The 18,903-nt window shown below is 36.8% G+C and overlaps 1 protein-coding gene across 1 annotated transcript in view; it reads right to left on the reverse strand.

Annotated features, from left to right (window-relative positions):
- wwc3 (WWC family member 3) overlaps positions 1-18,903 on the reverse strand; it is a 42,615-nt gene that overhangs the window by 7,440 nt on the left and 16,272 nt on the right. The window contains exons 2-15 of the mRNA XM_084129700.1: positions 15,398-15,507; positions 14,474-14,677; positions 13,144-13,220; positions 12,018-12,097; positions 7,100-7,229; positions 6,443-6,574; positions 6,260-6,333; positions 3,839-4,087; positions 3,008-3,097; positions 2,500-2,517; positions 1,885-2,420; positions 1,186-1,306; positions 244-324; positions 53-137 (exon numbers count right to left, since the gene is read on the reverse strand). Coding sequence (XP_083985826.1) covers positions 53-137; positions 244-324; positions 1,186-1,306; positions 1,885-2,420; positions 2,500-2,517; positions 3,008-3,097; positions 3,839-4,087; positions 6,260-6,333; positions 6,443-6,574; positions 7,100-7,229; positions 12,018-12,097; positions 13,144-13,220; positions 14,474-14,677; positions 15,398-15,507 — 1,987 coding nt within the window. The remainder of the gene's footprint in view (positions 1-52; positions 138-243; positions 325-1,185; positions 1,307-1,884; positions 2,421-2,499; positions 2,518-3,007; positions 3,098-3,838; positions 4,088-6,259; positions 6,334-6,442; positions 6,575-7,099; positions 7,230-12,017; positions 12,098-13,143; positions 13,221-14,473; positions 14,678-15,397; positions 15,508-18,903) is intronic.

The raw sequence follows: 18,903 nt of genomic DNA on the forward strand, positions 1-18,903 counted from the left end.
GCAGTACAGCAGCGTGAGTGCATTAATGGATGTAAGATGGGAGGACTTACACTTTGCATCCATCTCTAATGGTGGCCTTGCTTAAATTTCTCATCTGAAGGACATGCAGCAGCAAAAACATGCCATTTGAATCATATCTGTAAAAGAGCCGCCCAGAGTGAATGAATGTTTTAATAAGAGTGATTTGGTAGTTTATAATGAGGGAAGTATGCATGTATGTGTATGAGAGTGTGTGCTGCTTACAGAAGACCAAACTGAATCTGAACTGGCTCTGAAGCTGTGACGTCTTGAGCAAAACTGACTTCTTCGGATTCCTCTGTCCTACTGGAAAGAGACATTTAGACAATTATAACACAGCAACAACTTACTGACTGCATGCAATTATACACTACCGTTCAAAGTTGGGTTGGTAAGATTTTTTTGTTGTTGCGTCTTTTGAAAAGTCTCTTGGCTTTATTTATTTGACCAAAATACTGTGGAATGTTATTACAATTTAAAATAAACGTTTTCTATTTTAATACATTTAAAAATATAATTTATTCATGTGAATTTTCAGCATCATTACTCCAGTCTTCAGTGTCACACGATCCTTCAGAAATCAATCTAATATGCTGATTTGATGCTCTAGAAACATTTCTTATTATAATCAATGTTGAAAAAAGTTGTGTTGCTTGATATTTTTGTGGATATGGTGATGCATTTCTTCAGTGTACTTTGATGAACAAAGTTTAAAAGAAAAGCATTTATTTGAAATAGAAATATTTTGTAACATTATACATGTCTTTACTGTCACCTTTAAACAATACATACTCGCTACATAAAATATTAATCTTACTAACCTCAAACTTTTGAACAGTAGTCTATATATGTGTGTGTGTGTGTACATTTGTGTAAAACGATAATACCTGATACAAAAGTACACATTCCAAAGTAGGTACATGCCAATGTGAAATATATATATATTTGTAACTTGATGTTTTTTCACAACCCAAATTGCATTATTATACAAAGACTACTTGCATAGTATTTTTGGAAGCTTGACAGCCCATGGTCAATACATTGTCAATACTTTATACATTATTTTTATGGGTTTGGAATGGCATGAGGGTGAGTTGAATTGATGACAGAATTTTTGGTGAACTATCGCTTTAAAGTCTTTATCTTTATTACAGAATATCCTCTCACCTTCTGCTCCAGGCTTCAAACACCCCACTGTCTGTTGCCAAAATGTCTTCATTTACTCCTGCAGACACTCGTCTTGCTCTTCTGCTGGTCCGACTTGCACTTTTACAGCGTAGGGTTACTCCTATATGGAGTCACATATATAAAAAAATAGAAAATGTAAATCATTTTTAACATCAAAACAGTGCGATTGAATGTTTAAAACAATTTTTTTAGGTAACACTTTACAATAAGGTTCCATTTGTTAACATTACTAACACTGAAAAATAGCATTTATTAATCTTAGTTTAATGTAAATTTCAACATTTACTAATATGTTATTAAAATCAAATAATAAAGTTAATATTATTTAGTGGACCTGGGCTGACATGCGTTTGCTAACTAACCTTAACAAAAATGAATAAATACTGAAACAAATGTATTGAGATTTGTTAATGTTAGTTAACCCATTAACAAAAGCTAACTAATGGGACCTTATTGTAAAGTGTTAATTTTTTTTAACAAATTCAATTTGACAATTTATTAAAAAAAAAAAAACTTTTGTAATTTATTTAAAAGCATTTCAAATAATCAATAATTACTTATTTATTTAGTTTTCTATCCTGAATGCCTTAACACTTCAGTTATAAAAAATGAGATTTATTGCAACTATACATTTGAAATCAATCAGTCAGTTGCAATTTCCAGATAGTTATTCATCACCTGTGGAGTTATGCGTTCCTTGGAGAACTCCGTCTCTATGGCTCTTCCCTTCCAGGAGGTGTGCAGTGGCTGGGATTCCCACTTCCCCTTCCCCAGGAAGAGTAGTGTGCTGCTGGGATTGAGTCTGATTCCGCAGCCCTCTGCTGGCCACCTCCATGTACTCCTCTGTCATCTGGGCCAGAGGACAGTCCTGGGGGACCGAGTGATAGGGGGTGTCCATGGGGGAGCTGGGAGGGGAGAGCGACGAGAGCGAGGACCGAGAGGAGAGAGAGGTGAGAGACTGCGGTGTGTCGTGCGAACGTTTTGGGCCGAAGGCTAAACCGTCCCTACTGTGGGTCTCCAAGGGGAGAAGGTAGCGGAAAGAAGGGTCCAGAACATCAGAGTTTCCTTCTGTTCGCTCATACTGGGGTAGGCCGTAGATGTCGGTGAAGCTGACGGAGCTGAGAGAACCACGACTGGATGCCAAAGAGCCACGACTGGAGGCTAAAGAGCCACGGCTGCTGCTGGAGGACACTGTCAGATTACTGGCTGATAGGCTGCACACAGAGAGAAATGGTCATTTTGGGTTGATGTGGTTAGACATCCTGTTATTTGTCTTAGTGTTTTTATCATTACCTCTTTTGATTAGGGGTGCTAATTGATAAAAAAAAAAAAAAAGAAAAGAAAAATCACATCACATGATATGATATGATATGATATGATATGCTGCTTATTTAAATCAGTAGCCAATAATCACAATGAATATTCAATTCTATCAATATCTGCAGAGAAAAAAGCCAAGATAATAATTGAATACATTATTGTGGCAGACAAAGGCTTTGGAAAAGAGGCTTCAAAAGTCAATATGTTGTTTATTTTATTGAAAGTAAGTGTATTAGTGGCTTACAATCAAAATAAATCCATACTTTTAAATTACTTATTGTTATTATTCAAATAAAAGCATAATAATTAAATATATATTAATCTATATTAACACAGACACACTGTTTGACCTTAATTCTTTCAATTTTTGTATTATTATTAAATTATAATTACATTCATGTGTTAAACTGACAGCTTTAGTCTTGATTTCTGCCCTCTGAATCAGGTTTGTATGAGGGTGTTCAGGTTGTGTGTGATGTACCTCTTCAGTTGAGAGTGTAGATAGGTGGTGATACGGGTGGCTTCCTCCAGTTGCCTCATAAGTACATTCCTTTTCTCCTGCTGTAATATCCTACACAACATACACACATTTGATACAGATTTGCCACATTTATCGAGTCAGTTTTAACTAACCATTTGACGAATCATAGACTGTAGATCACAAATGCAGTACTATTTGTTCAATTGTTCTGGAAATTATTTCAGTGCATAGTCTGCCATATAAGATTTGTTATGTAATTTAATTTTGACCATCATAAGAAAATGCTATTCTACCATTTTATGGCTCCTAATGTGACAAAGAAAACCCATCAATATTCATTACATAACAAAATGGGATATGAAAGCTAATATGTATACTGACGTAATATGACACAAAAGACCCCTATATGTCTCAGCTGAGGTCTCAGATATATACGATTCTCATAATGAACGGATCAGAGCTGGCACAAGCATATCTGCTTTGTTCAGTGGGGAAATAAGGGCACCCTTATTTACCTCTGCAGGCATTTACAAAACTTTTACAGACATATTTTGTTTGCAAGATTTGCTGATAACGAATACATTATTCTACCACCATATGAGTGGAGGTATATTATGTTTACCTGACATGATTTTCTTTATCACCATATTAGTGCAACTTTATTTATTTTTTTGCATGGTTGTAACATGCTTTACTTTGGTCTACAAAACCTGAGATATCCTTGAAAACATTCTGCCAATTAAAAGTGCAACAATCCATTAGAAGTGACCTTCTCTTAGAATACTACATATGTTAAACATCCATACATGACATTATGAAATAAATTCCAACCTCTGATTGGCCCCCTGACTCTGGATAATCTGGGCTTTCTGCACCTCGTCCCCCAGCCTGCGCTTCTCCTCCTGCAGCTGGAGCAGAGTTTCGGAGGAGTGCTGCTGCTGGCTGAGCAGAGTGATCTCCTGGAGCAGAGCCTCCTTCTCCCGCAGGAGCTGCAGACAGTCCAGATCCCGGTCGGCCTCCGCGCGTCCCGACCAGCTCTCACTGTCCAACTGAGCCAACTGATGCTGAATACTGGACATCCTGAGAGAGAGAGAGAGAGAGAGAGAGAGAGAGAGAGAGAGAGAGAACAGGGGATCATCTTAGCTTCTGTAAACAGATAAATGCAGACATGATCAAATGATTGTGTTCACTAGGCTACAGATACAGTACAGTTCCATGATTAATATCACATAAATGCAATACTATTCATTCCACCATTCAAAAGTTAGAGTCAGTTAGAGTGAAAAATTTCCTTTTTTTCAAGATGGATGCATTAAATTTGATCAAGTGCAACTTATACATTTTGACAAAAATTTCGAATTCAAATAAATGCTGTTCTTTTGAACTTTCTATTCATTAAATAATCCTGAAAAAAAATTAGCAGGGCTTCTGCAAAAATATTAAGCAGCACAACTGGTTTCAACATTGATAACAATAAGAAATGTTTCTTGAGCACCAAATCAGCATATTAGAATGATTTCTGAAGGATCACTGAGGACTGGAGGAATGGCCTCTGAAAAATCCGCTTTACCATCACAAGAAATAAATTACATTTTAAAATGTATTAAAATAATTAAATTGGAATAATATTTACTGGATTACTGGATTTTTGATCGCATTTTATTTCAAAACTGAAAAGAAAAAGTATTAAAATAAATAATAATGGTAAAGAGAAATAATGGCATGTCCAGCATGTTATATTGTAAATATGCATGCATCCGTGTTTGTAAAAGGGCTGGCAAAAATATTAAAGAGCAGAGAGACACTGCAGCTTTATGTTTGGCATGAGAAACACAAAGTGTTTCTGCACTTTGGAGGTCAGATATTGTGACTCAGTCAGAGAGCATGCAAGTTTCCACAGCTTTTTTCTTCTCTCAGCTCATTCTCTTTTCCCCGGTCCCCCCTACTTTCTCGCTCTGTCTCTCTCTGATGTCATACCTGGCACTCAGTGGCCAACTCTGTTACTATGGAAACATGCATCTTTTAAAGACGTTTGCATGGAGCCACTGCTATAACACACAAGCCAAAAACTACAGCACCAGTTCCTCCTAAAATAAAGAGGAGCTTCCAAATGCAATGTAGGCCACATCAATCCACCACTCTACTTTTACACAAACCACTAAAATCTACAGTGAAGTAGTAGCAATATTATTACACAGCAAATCCAGACAGGGTTTCCCTTAAGGGCAGTGGATGAGGCACAGGATCGTACTCTTGGTAAAATCACAGCCCGGCTGAAAAGCAGTTCCAAAAGTCAAAAAACTTCTGCTCCTTGAAATCACATGACTGAAATCAGGTGTGACACTACTTTCAAAGTGATTTGACTTATGATATTTGCATAGTAGACAAATTGGTGGAAATTCTAATATTAACATGGGGCCCTGCCCTATGCATATCTTGGAACCAGAATATCATATAGAAGTGGGCATGTTACGTCTTTTGACGCATTCCATATGATATCATCAAATCAAAAACATTGATTTTTTTTTTATTATGTTGAAATCACACTTGCTGAGTCCCAATTGACCAACTTGTACTATTCTCTAAAAGTATGTACTGTTTTTATGAAGAAAGAGTACTTCATGCTGAGAACTCTCCTTATGTGTTAGCATAATGATGCATTTAAAATTTAATGTCCAAACTTATCTTTATAAAAGTTCACAATGTTGTTGCAGAGGAAATATAATATGTATAACATTTAAGAAATATTTTTTCATCAGGCTAGATAGATACTGATTATTAATCACTCAAACCTCTTAACCGTCTGTCTCACACATCCACTATGTTTGTAGTTTTAAAACACTTTTTATTTGTGTTTCTAGTTCTAATCAAATCCTCATCCAACGAGCAATGGGTTGTGGGTAATATTAGCCGTCAGAGTGTGCATGGATCTGCAATTCGAAATCTAACTGGAAATAGTAGACCATCCGGGTACCTTTGGAATACTCATTTACTCACATACTCACACACTAATTCTAATTTGGAATATTTAGGATGGATAGTATGCTAATTGTGAGACAGTGACTGACATCTTAATTCATATATAATCGCATATACAAACTTTTAATGTTTATAGGTTTATAGGTTATTCTGAAAAATATATTTCTCTATAGAGAAAATGAATGGGAATTTATTTTACTTCCAGCAACCGACTGTTTTTACATGTTTGTTGTCAATAACCGTTATGCAGTGCATTTCTGCAAATCTCCTTACTTTTTTTTAGCCTCTTCATACTGCCAATTGAGTTTGACTCTGTCTGCAAGCAGTGGTGGCTCCTGGGTGCCAAACTGTAAGAGAGGAATTACAATTTTTTCTGTATTCCTGTGATGACACAAAATCATACTGTCAAACGTAAAACAATTGAAACTTCAGTTGCAAAACAAAACCCTGACAAACCTCTCCCATCAGATCAGTCTGGCATCCAGAGTCCGTGTATTGTTGTACACTACAGGAGTTACCCAGGGTTTCTGCATTGTTGGCCACCTCATTAATGGAGTCACAGAAGTTCAGCGTCAGCTTGGCCAGGCTCTGTGCACAACAAAAGAATAACAAATTAAAGTGATATTCATAACAGAAATCCCCAGTAATCAGTTATGACCACAAGATGGCAGCACCTCTTAAAATAAAAGAAAATTGAGAGGAGGTTGAAGGTGTTAAAATGAATGATAAATTAGGGGAGATATTAATGTCTATTCAGTATGTATTGGTGCATTCAGTAGACAGGAACTAGAATTCATTTAGTCAAATCGAATTGCTGTTTGCAGTGCATTTTACACCTCAATAACATGACAATTCTGTGAGTCAGGATTTTCAATGAGAAAAAAATTGAGGGCAGGACTTTTATCCATTAGGGATTGACTGGATTGTGAAAAGTGGGTGTTACTGCCCAGAAAAGAGCTGAACTGAAAGAGAGTTTGCTAAAACAACACTGTGATGATGTGTTTCTACAATCCACAGTTCTACATATTTTGTTAACCAAGTATAAAAATATTAAAAAACATTTTCTCTTTCATGGAAAAATCATTGAAGATGATGGACTTGTGTCTATCTGACCTGGATGAGGTCCTGCCTCTCCTTCTCGCCGGTGCTGATGGCCTTTTTAATGCTGCGGAGCTCGCTGAAGATGGCCTGTGCTTCATCTAGTTTGTAGTTGGTCTGACTGCTGGACATCTTCCGGTCAATTCTGCTCAACACAACACACAAGTGAACAAACCATCAGCCATGTGGTTAATCTTCTGAGATGAATCGCTATTGAGGTACTGGGAGTAAATAAAGAATAGATTAGAAAATACAAACATTCAGGTTTCTTTCTTACACACAATACACAAAGCACTGGGCATCTGCCATCATTTCCTTTGACTCTCTATTAAACACAATTTGTTGCTGTAAATGCAGCCCAGATTAATCTTAATGTAGATTGACATTGTGTTCCATTCTCCATGGCCGTGCACAGACTGCGCCTGGATGTGTATGTTCATAAATATCTAGATATTATGGTTTAAAGATTCTTACCGTCTTAGTGCCGCTCAACTAATTATAAAGAGTTAAACTAGCAATGACATCAGAGTTTATTTACGCCAAACAGGGTGTTACTCTACCAGAGCCAAGCCAACATCACTGCTCCACACAAAGCTAATATACCGTCATCTTTAGTCATACAATATGAGAATGAAAGAGAGAGGAAAAAAACAACAAAAAAAACACTATTGCTCTTGAAAGGAAAACGTGAGATGGCAGCTGTAGATGTGAGCTTAGATTTATTAAAACTTGCCTCGCTGACCTGTCTAACAGACTGGTTAACCATTTAGCCATGTTGGAATAATATTGTTTTAACTTAAACCAGCTTCTGGTCTCAAAGGCATAATAATTAGGCGAGTGAAACTGGAGAGCACTGCACTAAAACCCTCCCGTCGGGGAATGTCTGCCTTCTAAAGCACCAAAGCACTGTGAGATATATATCCTCAAGAGTGTAATGCCTGAAATGTTGGGCATAGAGACAGGATGCCATTCTAGAAACAGAAACAACCAGCTAAACTAGCTTAAAAAAACTTTGCCTTTCATCAATTTAAACTGGAAAGCATTAAGAAATGTTTTGTTTCTCAATATACTATTGCATACAGCAAAAACGATAACATCTTAAGCCATCATACAGATCATAATGGAAATTCAAATATATTAAACGAAATGTATGATTCTCAAGTTGCCGAATTTGATGGTTATAATCACAGGAGTGGGGGAGAGATTGTGTAAAGCATGTCTTTTACATCAGCATGTCTCTGGCGTGGCGCCTGAGCTCCAGCCATAGGCCACTTCCTGCAGGCCACCCTCCTCCAACAGCAGGTACTGTCAGCTCGCCTGCCCTGCCTCTTCCTCTCCTCCTCTCCACACAAGCAGGGCTTTGTTTCCCCCCTTCAAACCACCAACCTTTCACAGCCCTGCCTGACCAGGACCCGAGTCTGCCAGGCTACTACGGACATCTACCCACCCTTTCCACCCCAATATCACAGCGCACGACTGCCTGGTGACACAGAACAGACAGGCCGGCTGCTAGTTTTTAAGACGTAGAAAGTGAAAAAGACAGGGTGAAAGGGGAGGGAGGAAGTGACCTTAAGACCATTCAAATTTTATAGTTTTTCAATAGATATATGAACAAAATTCTAATAAAGTGTGTATTAAATTAAGATTAATCTCACATCTAAACACTCTTATGTTATGTTATGTTATGTAATGAACATGGGGAGACTGATATCAGCATTTTACAAGTTACAAACATTTATAAGCTGATGTGTGCAGGTGTTAAGGAGGACGCAGACGAGGACGAGGAGAAAGAGAGCAAAGTTTTTCTAGTTTGTAGTCTTCTCTCAAATTTTGCTTGAAAAGAGCTGAAAACATGATACTTAGACCTCGTTGTCCCTCCACTGACTATAATCATTCCATAATATATAAATACCCTACCGGTCAAAAGTTTGGGATTTTTCGGTTTTTTATATTTTTGAAAGAAGTCTCTTGTGCTCACCAAGGCTGCATATATAGTTGATTAAAAAAATACAAAAAAACATTAAAAATAACAAATAAAATAAAAAAGTAATATTGTGCTGTTATAATTTTAAATAACTGTTTTCTATTTTAATATATTTTAAATGTAATTTATTTAGCCTTATTACTCCAGTCTCAGTCTCTAATGATCCTTCATAAATCATGCTAAGATGCTGATTTGGTGCTCAAGAAACATTTCTTATTATTTTATCAATGTTAGAAACAGTTGTGCTGCATAATATTTTTTACGGAAACTGTAATACCCATTTTCAGTATTCTTTGATGAATAAAAAGGAACAGCATTTATCTAAAATATAAATCTTTTGTAACATTACGAATGTCTTTACTGTCACAAAGTATTTCTTTCTTTCTTTCTTTCTTTTTTTAAAGTCTTCCTGACCCCAAATATATACTGCATATTTACTATATATGTATTATATATAAACAGCAAAGCTTTGATGCGACTTCTACAGTAGAGTGACTGCTGTTAGACACTAGCAACATATCTCAAAATATTCAACTGAACATTAGACTGACATCAAATAAAAAGTAAAATGACAGTAATAAATTACAGAGGTCCCAAGGCTCTGACGACTCGTGTCAAGAGGGAGATTCCACTTTCTTACAGCGCTGAGTAAAGAGTTAATCTTGCTATTCTGGGAGCAAGTAGAGTTGTGTTCTATCTAAGAGATAAGGGCCCTCACTGGGATGCAGGAAGCAGGGAGGAATTTGCCGCAAGATATCTCTGTGTTTTTCAAAATGCTTTCAAGCACTTTTTGCCCCCTCCTCATCTCTTCCCACCCCTCCTCTCGCTCTCTCTGCTCCGGACTCTCACTCTTTCTCTGCTTATTGAGCTTTTCCTGCCTTGGCAACCCAGAGTCAACTGGTGCATCCTCTTCCTGAGGTGGAGTCTCCTTTTCCAGACATACACACACACACACACACACACACACACAAAGCTTTTTTGTTGGTTTAGGTAAAATTCCCCACACATATTCCCAGATCACTTTAAATAAAAAAAATCTAAACACTACACTACAATCTTGTAAACATTACAAAAAAAGCCAACAAACAGCTTCACTGCAATTCAAAACACAGCATCCAAACAACTACTCTATTCTATTTGGTATATTTTAGTGCTGAAAGCAGTATGAGAAAAGTATGTTTAATCAGACATTTGCAGAGCAGGTAACTAATTTGGATTCTTTTTTTAGAGCTTGGTATCTGGTAACTGTTTGGTTTGCTGCTCCACTGAACTGAATAATAGTGAAATTAGGGCTGAAATTAGCCCTGAATGCACTAGCTAGCTATGCTAAGTATAAGGTAGGCCTTGTCTAAATGAAGAGCTCTTTCTACCTGACAAAATATTACTAGAGTGCTAGCAAAACAGCTGTTGATGACTCTCACACTGGGTAGGGTTTGTTTTAAACCTCTAAAACTCAAATTAAACTTCAGAAATCAAATTTGCCAAAATGTTAAGAATATGACTCCATTCGAACTTTGTTTTGTAGCCAATTCATTACCCACGTTAATATCCATAATAACTTTTAAAAGAAAAGATTAGCCTCCCATTGTGCTACAATAAAATGCTTACTATTCAAAATGTAACCAATAGATATGATGTCTTGTAGAATATTTGCATGTCAGATAAGCGGATAAAAAAACGAGAAGCTTTGAACCAAAGCATAAAACCTAAAGTTAGTGACGCCAAACTTTTTAATGGTAGTGTATATAAAACCAAATAAGAACATGTTCTACTTCATGTAATTTCAAGTAATTTTGTTGTTGCTAACATACTGTCCCCATTATGACACAGTTTGAGAGTGGTGATTTGAACAATAGAAAAGACTGATTGACTTGATCATATGCTGTGTCTTATTTGATGTGCACTCTCTGAACCTGTCCAAAAACCAAAGTTTGTAGACACTTAAAAAAAAGTTTCAGTTATAAGACAACTACTCAAACAGAGATACACACAAACAGAAACATGAATAAACAAGAAATTAGAAAAACTAATGACAGTTTTTGACAGGGTGGGGTCATGTATTGTTAATCACGAAAAAGACTGGGGGCAGGGAGGAATAATTTTATGCTAGATTTTTATGTTTTACAATTTAAAATGTGATGGTGCGCTATAGTGTTCAGAATGATTTAGAGTGATTCGCTATGAGATTGCTAGGCTGTTCTTGTTGGTTAAAGCTACACTGTGTAGGATTTTCTCCCATCTAGCAGTGAAATTGTATATGACTACCAACTGAATATTACTTTCTAGCCCCTCCCATTCCGAGGGCGTTTTAACTCCTACGGTGGCCGTATTATTTCAAATCTGCCGGCAGTCGCGAATAATCTCCCCCTCACATTCGTCACGGTGCCACTGAGTGTAAAAACGCGAAAGGCGAAGCTTGAATTTCCAGGTATGTCCCTCTTTGGCTAATGTATTTTCAAGATGGATGCCCAACATGGCTTCCACCATTCGAGCGACTCGCTCGTATGTATTCTAAATTGCAGATTATACACTTACGAGAATACTTAATTAGTTGGTTGAAGTGATTACACATTAATGAGAATGTATAATTTTGAAAGAACAAAGTGTTTTTTGCTAAAAATCAACTTAAAATATTACACAGTGTAGCTTTTAGTAGTTTCTTACTGTTCCAAAGTCAAAAGAGTAGGTCTCTATGGCATTATGGTCTCTTTTCCCCTTTTAGTTGTCATCTGCCAGACAAAAATCTGATAGAAAACTTCTCCCCAAAGAGCTGGTGCTATTGTATGCCGAAGTTAAATACTTTAATACTAACTCCTAACCTCATGTAGTAGCAATAGCAGGCCTAATAGTGCTGCTTGCCATAACAAACACCATTAATAAATGCACTTAATCCACCCATGCTTTATGTGTAGAAGTGCGTGAGGAAGGGTTTAATTCATTTGAACTCACTCCTGTAGGGTCTCCACTCCCATTTCCTTGTACTGCAGCTCCTGTCTCATCTGAGCCAGCTCCTGTTTGAGTCTAGAAAGCTGTGGACACAAGAGCCACTCGGTCAATACACATCAAAACACACAGTGGGATTCCCTCAGAGACACCATCGCAAAAAAAACGTTGAGTCATCAGCAGAGACATGTCTAATGGTTCCCGACCCGCCCAACATACACAGGAACTTAAAACGACCTTAAACACACACAGCACAGCCCTCTGAAAACCGCAATGGAGGAATGTATGGTCATTTAATATACAGCAAAAAACACCCAGATAAGTAGGTAACAGGCCATATAATCATAAAAGTAGCCCATGTGCCATTTTCTTTCCTATATACACTACGTAATAAGATGCATTAATTGATCAAAATCAACAGCAAAGACATTTATAATAATACAAAAGATGTTCTGTTCTTTGAATTTTCTATTCATCAAATATTTAGTTATTTTAAACAGTTATTTTAAATTGTAAAACCCCCAAACTTCTGAACAGCAAGTTTGCTTCTAAAACAAACAACAGCTTTGAGTATGGAATAGAATAAAAAATTGTGTTAAATGAAAAGTCATTCATTGAAAATCTCCCCCTCTGTAAAATATCTAAAATATAATTTTTGCATTTGAACTGCTGTGCTGTGTTCAGTTACGGCACATGCGATAATCGAACCTTAAGCGGCATTATAAATGAGAACTAGCTGCGTAAATAGTCTTCTCCATTTCTCATAAATTTCAATGGGGGAAAAAAAAAGCATGGTTTGGAACAAGACAAGACATGAGAGAATAATGACTTTTAAATTCTCATTTCTGGGTGAACTATTCCTTTAGTATGACAGATTTAGTCAAGATTTAGAGCAAGAGTTCATCATCCACAGATTTTCTGACACAATGACTCTTCCTGTAGAATAGAGGCCCAACAAGCTCTAAGCCAGAGAAACACAGCAGTGAACCCAAACCTAGGCCTCTTCTTCCTAAAAGTCCACCACCCCTCAACACACATATACAAACACACAATCAACACGGCACATGAGGGGCCCAGCACCTCCCCTTGGGCCTGACGTATGAGGCATTGTTCTCAGAGGATAATGACTTACCCGCTCACGCCTACAGGCGATTTCCGCTTTGATTTGGTCAGGGTCATATTTTGCATTTGAAGAGGAACCAGAGTGAGCTATAAGAGAGAAAGAGGAGTCAAAAAGTCACAATCACATTATGCTCATGTGTAGCCAGTGATTGTACCTTGTATTACACATATAAATGACACATAATACAAAAGAATCTCAACTATTCAAATCTTAAGATAAGAAATGAAAACACTTGCATAAACGTACCATGACTGTACCATGTTTTATTAGATATATATTTGTTTTATTTTATGTACTTAGTACCATGTAAATACTTTGGTGCATGTCACCCAGTGCCATATAGTAAAGCGCCATTAAATTTAATGATATTCTGATATTAACGGTATCATTGGAATTTGTTATTGTTGAAAAAGCTGGATATGTGCATAAAAGAGAAAAGTGAGGAAAACTGGTGGAGAAAGAAACACCATACAAACTTTGACAAACCATACGCTTTGATTTGGTCATGATCATATTTTGCATTTGAAGAATTAAGATTTATAGAGTAATTAATATAATCAATTGATGAGCATACTTCTAATTTTTTAATTAAAATTTATTTTGATAGTTTTTGGGGGCATAAAGTAGCCAGTGTTAGGGTGAAGTGATACAATTGTGCTTGTATCATAATGGGAAAAAAAGCCTCATTAAAAGAATACAATTCTGGAAAAGAAAACCTTATTCAACAGTTTGGCAAAATCTTATATTATTTTGACCTAGAAAAAACTGTTTACAAAACAGCTTCTTAAATCATCTTAATAATGTTAGTATACTATAATCTTAATAATCCTAAACCTAATAATAATCTTAATATGAGGATTAACATTAATAATATACCAATATAGCAATATATTATTAATAATAATAGTTATACCAATAATAATAATAATAATAATAATAATAATAATACTACATTTAATATTTTATAATATAAACGTTTGTTCGCCGAATGAAACAATGTCCATTTTATTGTAAGTGATGGATTTGAAAAAAGAATGTAAAGAGATGTTTTAGCAACAGGAAGTAAGAGCAGAACTGTTGAAGGGTGGCAGGAAAGGGAGGGGAAAGTGAAGGAAAAAGTAGGGGAGTGCTGGACTAGAGAAGGAAGGGAGGAGGCCATGAATGTACAAGTGAGGAAAGGAATAAGATTTCAGCCAATGAGTGACACTTAAGTAAGCCTGGAGTAAGAATGACTTCATTGAAACTTCACACAACATGACTAATAGGTTGGCGCAATTTTAGATGGCTGAATCAGCAGTGTGTGTGATGTGATTAAAGTGAGATGTGATGCGTGTCTCACAGCTGGTGATGGAACGGTTGTCATCCTGAGTGAGCTGGTTGAAGAGTTGCATCTCTTGCTGTGCCAGCTCGAGTCTTTGCTGTTTGATCTGATACATCTCTTTCTTGGCATTGAGAGCCTCCTGCGCCACCACCAGGTACTCCTTTAACATGCGCTCCTGCTCCTGACGCCATTGTGTGCGAGGGTTCTCTATCTGGGTCGTCTCTGGGGGAGAGAAACATCAAAACAAGTGTTAAAGCCATATCATCCAGGAGATTACATTTGAATCTTGAACAACATTTGAATCTTGAACAACATTTGAAGGATGAATGGATGGATGGATGGATGGGCCTTGATAACCAATTACGGCCTTGCCGTCATTAAATTTCATTCAGAGTTGTGCGACTGTCAATCACTGTTTGCGGATACCATAGAAATGAATGGGAAGTGCCGTAAACTGAAGTGTACCTGTCAAGCAATTGTCTGTTACTTTGCTTATAAAACAGTTTTTTTTTTCGGTGTAAACTTTAAATACATATAAATCTAAAACGTATGTTTAAGAGCAAACATGTTGAAGATTAGCCAATGGGCTGTCAATTCATTAAATAAGACGCAAATAAGCCGTTTTCCCCACAAAAGCAGTTTATTCAGCGTAGTGAAGCCATTGACATCCACTAAAAAAGGGCCTCTGGTCTCCTTCCCTGTGTACCTTTAGACATATATACATATATATCTATACATCTATATATCTATATATACATATATACATAAAAACAAACAAATGAATACATTTTACATTTTGCCTTTAGGTTTAGGTGATTTTTGTAATTATTAAATTAATCAGCATATTCAACTAACAGACAGCTCTAGTTTAACAGAAATGGCTAGATAAACCAGATGTGTTAAATATGACATTTAAAAGAAGAACTAAAGAGCTGAACTTACTATTGATGTGGTCGATGTAGTAGACGCCCACCTGCTGGTCATACACCACCTCCCAGCCCAGAGGAAGCTCATCCCCCACACAGTCGGCAAAGGTCAGAGGCTTGGTAATCCTACAGGAACAGAGACAGAACGGCAAAATTAACACAAGAGTCGAAAACACCTAGAAACTGCGCTGTACAGGACAACATATAAAACTCAACACAACAGAGTTGGAGTGTTATAACAGCAAAGCTGCTTTCGCTATTTTTCACAACATTGCGTGATATGGCTCATGTATTTCTGGGTGTTTAAAAGCATGTGTAAAAAAAAAAAAAAAAAAAAAAAAAAAAGATTTCGTACAAAGACTTGCATTGGGATGAACAAAGCTGTGTGGAGATTTGAAGAATCTGGAACATTCCTTGAGATCTCTAATGAATGTGTGTTCAGTCAGTCAACAGCTACTGATCTCCTCACCCCAGGTCAAAAATGTGTGTAATATAGGCACTGCAGGAAGAGACAGCCCATAAACACATTCCACACAGCAGAAAGCAGGCCTGCCCCACAGCCCACAAACACAACCAGGACACTGGATACTCTGCACAAATCACTTTTCACACTTTTGATTAACCACATCAATGTAACGCTCTAAAACAATTCACATTCTTCAAATATCTTCTGCGAATTTTCAATGTTGAAAATATTGGCACTGAAAGTTTAGGCTGGATTTAGGATAAACTGACCCAGATTGGATGCGTTTATACAGGATGTATTCTTGTGCTCGAAAACAGCTGGACAGAGCACAACTGACTGGAATAGAACGCAGCGGTTATGTGACAGTTTTGAAAAGTTGACGTGTTTTTAACTTCACAGAGTATCTTAAAAACGCAACATGCTTGAGAGTTGTGACGTAATGACCAATGATGTCTGTCTGAATGTGAATGGTTGTATGGTGCTTTAATTAGAATCATTTTAAAGATGCAGATAATCAGATTTTTTTTTTTTAAACGTAGCCTACTGGTAAGTCGATCAAAAAAACGTAACAATACCAGCCTTTCTGTAGTACAATACCAAGTATCAGGTCAATTTGGTACCTGCTGATAGGCGGCTGCTTTCAAATGTTCTGTGAAGAGTGTCGAAGTTTATTTTTACCACGTGTTTGCAGCAGCATTGAGCATTCTTGCCAATCACAGACATGTTTCCTGAGCGAGTGAACGCAATGGCTTTTCACATGCATTTAAGTTGGTCAGAATCCTCTCAATACGCAAGTTTGTTCAACGCGAGCTCTGCACGCTTGCAAATTGTTTCATTACAACCAACAAAGTTCAAACAAAGTAGATAAGAGATTCACTGCGCAATGGAGACCAATTTTTTTATATCAGGAGTTTTCACTCAGTCAGTGAGATTGTGCTGCTGCTGAAGTGAAGTGATATCAGCTTCTTTGATTATAAAGAGACCGCTCTTGGCTCAGTTTCTGTCTATAACTTAAACTCCATAATTTAAATATTTTTTTTATTATTAATTATTATTTAAATTATCCATAATTTTTTTTTTTCATGCTGCAAAGTTTTGGGAGTGATAACCATATTCAAATGTGTGACTGATTCTGAAATTGTGATGTCTGACATAGTGATAATAACCACTGCATATTTTTTTGTGATCAGAGACTCATCAGATTTGTGTATTAATTCTTACAGTGTGCAATAGCCCTGCTACTTGTTCTGTTACCACTAATATTTATTTTCCATTTTATTACTAACATTTCATTTGATCTTTTTAAAATGTTTGCTTAATTAAACAATATCTAAAGCCTACATGCATATTAATGTATTAATTAAAGGGTAAGTTCACCCAAAAATGAAAATTCTGTCAGTAATTACTCACCCTCATGTTGTTCCAACCGCGTAAGACCTTCGTTCATCTTCGGAACACAAATTAAGATATTTTTGATGAAATCTGAGTGCTGGATCACTTCTCCATAGGCTGCTAGGTGGCCCAAACTTGCTGGCCCAGAAAAGTTATTAAAGAGATCGTTAATATAGTCCAAGTGACTACAGTGGCTCAATCTTAAGTACATCAAGCGACGAGAATACTTTTTGTGCGCAAAAAAACACAAAAATAACGACTTTATTCCACTATTCATTTCCTTCTCTCTGGGCCTCTAGTTGGTTCACGTAGTGTTTTTGCGCTGCGCGTCTGTGTTATACGTCATCACGCATCACACACATGACCAGCGTCGGCCAATAGTGAGCCTACGTGGTGACGTGTAACACAGACGCGCTGCGCAAAAACACTACGTGAACCAACTAGAGGTCCAGAGAGAAGGAAATAAAAAAAATAAAAAATAAAAACTGGTCAATCTCATTGTCAACTAAATCTATAGGTGTTCTTAAAAAAGTTGTCACAGAATTTAAAGGTATTTATAAAACACCATAGTATTACCATGATTAGCGGTTCAAAAAACATAGAACCATGGTACTCTTTTGTTGGTGAGGTAACGTGATCAAGTTGAGGTTAGTTGAGATGAATAATGTCATAGGTAATTAAACATTTCCTGGAGTGTTTTAACTTTCTTTTTGTGCTTTTAGAGTTTTTGCATCGGTTTTCAAAGAACTTAACTGCTTTTTCCCCCATCACATTTTTTTCTTTTGTTGGTGGCATGTTGGGAAGAACTTTAAAGCATGCACAGGAGGATTCCAGGTTCAAATCCCAGCCACTGTGCCCTTGAGCTAAACACTTAACCCCTGTTTGCCCTGAGGTGCGCAGTAGGACTGTCTGTGTGCTTTGACCTTTCTCTTCGTCTGTGTCAGATAACAGCAGGGTTATGAAAAGAATTCCTGGGAAGCTGTGGAACCTGCAAACAGTTAGTAAAATAAGCCCTTAATTCCAAAATTCTTACCACAAAAAAATCTACAAATTAATGTCCGACTTCAATCAGATTTCAGTCGGAAATGTCTTGTGCATGGCTTATGATTTTCTTTCTGAATGTTCTGACAGTATTCCCAGAGCCCCAAAGAAATGGCCTCAGTTACTAAAAATCAAGACACTTAATCAAGTATTATGTGCTTCACTTTCAAAACATTAGGACGATTTTGAGATGTATACAGGCTGGCCGTGTAGACTTACATAAAATCTCAGAGCCGTGGAAGCACGAGAAACATGAGAGGAGGGGACCGATGAGGAATGCTGAGATTCCATGAACCCTTGGAATTACCATCATTAACACATTTTTGACACACCATCATAATTAGTGACGTTAATTGCTTAATTCCCCTTTTAAAACAGTTTTAGCGCATAACTCTATGGCATCCTATGGATATGCCTTGCAAACTGGACAAAAGTATTCAAATAAACAAACAAACTAATAAATAAAAACATTTATAATTACACGTGATTTTCTGGATTTCACTGCAAGAAAAAAAACATGAATGGCAAGTTGACAATGGTTGAGAACAGAGGACATGCACTGCACAAGAATGATCTATTTTAATGTGAAAATGTGTTCAGCATTCAACACAGAGAGGTGGAAT

This window comes from Abramis brama (assembly GCF_963993115.1).
Source record: "Abramis brama genome assembly, chromosome: 11".
Classification (NCBI taxonomy): domain Eukaryota; kingdom Metazoa; phylum Chordata; class Actinopteri; order Cypriniformes; family Leuciscidae; genus Abramis; species Abramis brama.